Raw genomic sequence first — 2617 nt, forward strand, 5'->3', positions numbered from 1 at the left:
ATTGAGCCATTGACCACAACTCTCTGAATTTAAACTATTACCTCTTATACCCAGTGCTTCTGGTGATGTTTTAGCCTTATGAAACTTGCCAAAATAGCAAAAGTAAAACAAAATTTGAGATGTTCATTAGCCTGATACAAGCTTATCTTCAATCACAGGCCAAGCGTGCCAGACTGGTTTGCAGACAGTGAAATAAGCTACTGCAGTCAGCTGCGCACACCAGCAGTCTAGCAGATGGACTGCAGTCTACATCCAGCCAAAAATGGTCTAGATACATCTCCCAGCAAATTTCTTCATTCTCCTTGACCACAGAACTCACAGTACAGCACACTACTGAGAAGCACAAACACCACAACTTTCAGCAACTCAATCACTCATACCCAAATTTACCCTAGTTCCCTAGACATAAAAGGACACGACAAGTAGTTGTTAAAAGCAATATACAGATAGGGAGGGAAAGCAACTGAGTGGAATCAACTCACCACCAGAATAGCTATTGCTGTTCAAGACTAGGCAAGGAAGGGCACAGACTGGCCTACTCATGCCTAATTTTCCTGATCTAGTCTCATAAAAGCCTATCTGAAAAAGCACTTGCAGTATCGCTTAAGGGAGCACACAAAACATTTGAACAAGCTTGTCTACATATACGTACAATAAGTTTTGTGAGGAAATCAAGAGGCAGAATAAAAAATTCTGTATACTTTCTTTAAACACAGCCTTATGGATTGTTCCTCCTCTTTCCTCCTTGTCTTAAAGAACTTCATACATTAGATAGACTGGTAACATTCGTTTGCATGTTACATGCACCAATGGATATATGAAACCAGGACTTAAAATATCTAAACCTTTTTGATTCTATACATTGGGTACACTGGAAAACAGTTACAAGCTCTTCATTTCAGCTCCAGTTTGCTCTGTTCTCCCTGTACAAAGAATACAATGATATTTACTGTAGGGCACAAATTATTTACCACCTTAAACAAAAAACCTTCTGAAGTTTATAACAACTAGGGAATGGAGAGAGGAGTAGATTTAGATTAGATATTAGGAAGAAAATTTTACAATGAGGGTGGTGAGGCACTGGAACAGGTTGCCCAGAGAAGTTGTGGCTGCCCCATCCCTGGAGGTGTCCAAGGCCAGGCTGGATGAAGCTTTGAGCAACCTGGTCTAATGGAGGGTGTCCCTGCCCATGGCAGGAGGGTTGGAACTAGGTGATCTCTAAGGTCCTTTCCAACCCAAACCATTCTTCGAGTCTATAACTCGGGGTTTTGTAGCAGCAGCTTTAGCTTGTAGAGATGCAGCCTACCAAACCAGGACAAGGATTACCCTTATTTCTGGAGAAAATTGTTTTCACACCTCTACATTGTAATACATTATAAAGATCAGCACAAAGCTAAAAAAATGCTTGCCGAATACTCCTAGAAAAGTTAGGGAGTAACTGAGAAATGAAACTGTTGCAAAGAAAATTCCACCAAAAGAAAGCTAGCAATGGTTTCTTCAATTAGGAGAAATGCCTTTTGTTTTCTGCTATGAATACAAAAAAACACACCACCACCCAAACTAGGTACTCTGAAAGAATGATTTCCTTATTTCTATGAGCCCTTAAAAGCAAGTTACATTTGCAGGTGATTTATGAAGTCACTGGCTGACATAAATGTTTATAAAATTTCTTTTTTCTTTATCACCTATTTAATCTTACATGCTTCGTATCTGTACATATTTATGTACTGTATGAATCTCAACAGATAACTAAGAACCACTACTCCTTATGAAAGTAGAAGTAAACCTAATTTCTTTTCTTCAGCACATTTCTAAACGCATGAGTTATTTTCCACACATGAATGATTCCTACTTGGTTATCAAATTAGATTCAAGGGAGAAGTGAGTCTTCTCCATAACCAGCAGAGGGAAGAAACTCCCCCCCCCACCACGCCTTAAAAAAAAAAAACAAACAAACAGACCAGAAAAAAATCAACCTTCATTATTTTTTTGCTACTTATTACACTGCTTGTGATGTATGGCAATTATGAGGTTAGTGAGACAGAACAACCTTTTGTAGACAATCTTCAGGTCTCTCCATTCCAGGAAGCTGCACATTTTCGGTTTGCGGGCTAATACTGTTTGAACAAGTTCCCTTGTGATTTTCTTCTTTTCTTTGTCAGATAATGGGACATACCACTTCTGGAGTCTCAGTTTCCCCTGGCGACTAAAAAGCAACATAAACTGCATCTGTTGAATCAGAAGGAGAAGAAAAAAAGATTAATCTCAGTCTCTGAGATCTAAAAAGACTTCTGTGAGGAAAACCAAACAGCAAGCAAGGTAGCAATCCAAAACCTTAACCACATTACGTATTTCTATACCAGTGGCATATGTTACACAAGATCTGGAAGTACCAATAATACAAAGGATTCCGCTGAACCAGGTCAGTCAAAGCAAAGATAGTGGAAAGGATACACAAGTTTCAGAAGTGGGTGTCGGAACCACCAGGTAGCAAGTGAATACACCCAAATTTCAGACAAACCACGTCCAGCACTGGTATGGTTGCATTTGCACTTACTACAGAAAAACACAAAAAAACCCAGCACAGCCCTCAAATACCCAAACTAATTTTCAATTC

At 39.2% G+C, this 2617-nt stretch overlaps 1 protein-coding gene across 1 annotated transcript; it reads right to left on the minus strand.

Annotated features, from left to right (window-relative positions):
- Nucleotides 1–2050: 2050 nt before the first annotated feature.
- On the minus strand, nucleotides 2051–2229 carry LOC104469704 (AP-1 complex subunit sigma-2; the record flags this gene model as incomplete). Its single annotated transcript, XM_010084308.1, has 1 exon — nucleotides 2051–2229. A coding segment is annotated over exon 1 (179 nt), but the record flags the coding sequence as incomplete, so codon positions are not given.
- Nucleotides 2230–2617: the final 388 nt, after the last annotated feature.

Source organism: Pterocles gutturalis, unplaced genomic scaffold (genome assembly GCF_000699245.1).
Source record: "Pterocles gutturalis isolate BGI_N339 unplaced genomic scaffold, ASM69924v1 scaffold41285, whole genome shotgun sequence".
NCBI lineage: Eukaryota > Metazoa > Chordata > Aves > Pterocliformes > Pteroclidae > Pterocles > Pterocles gutturalis.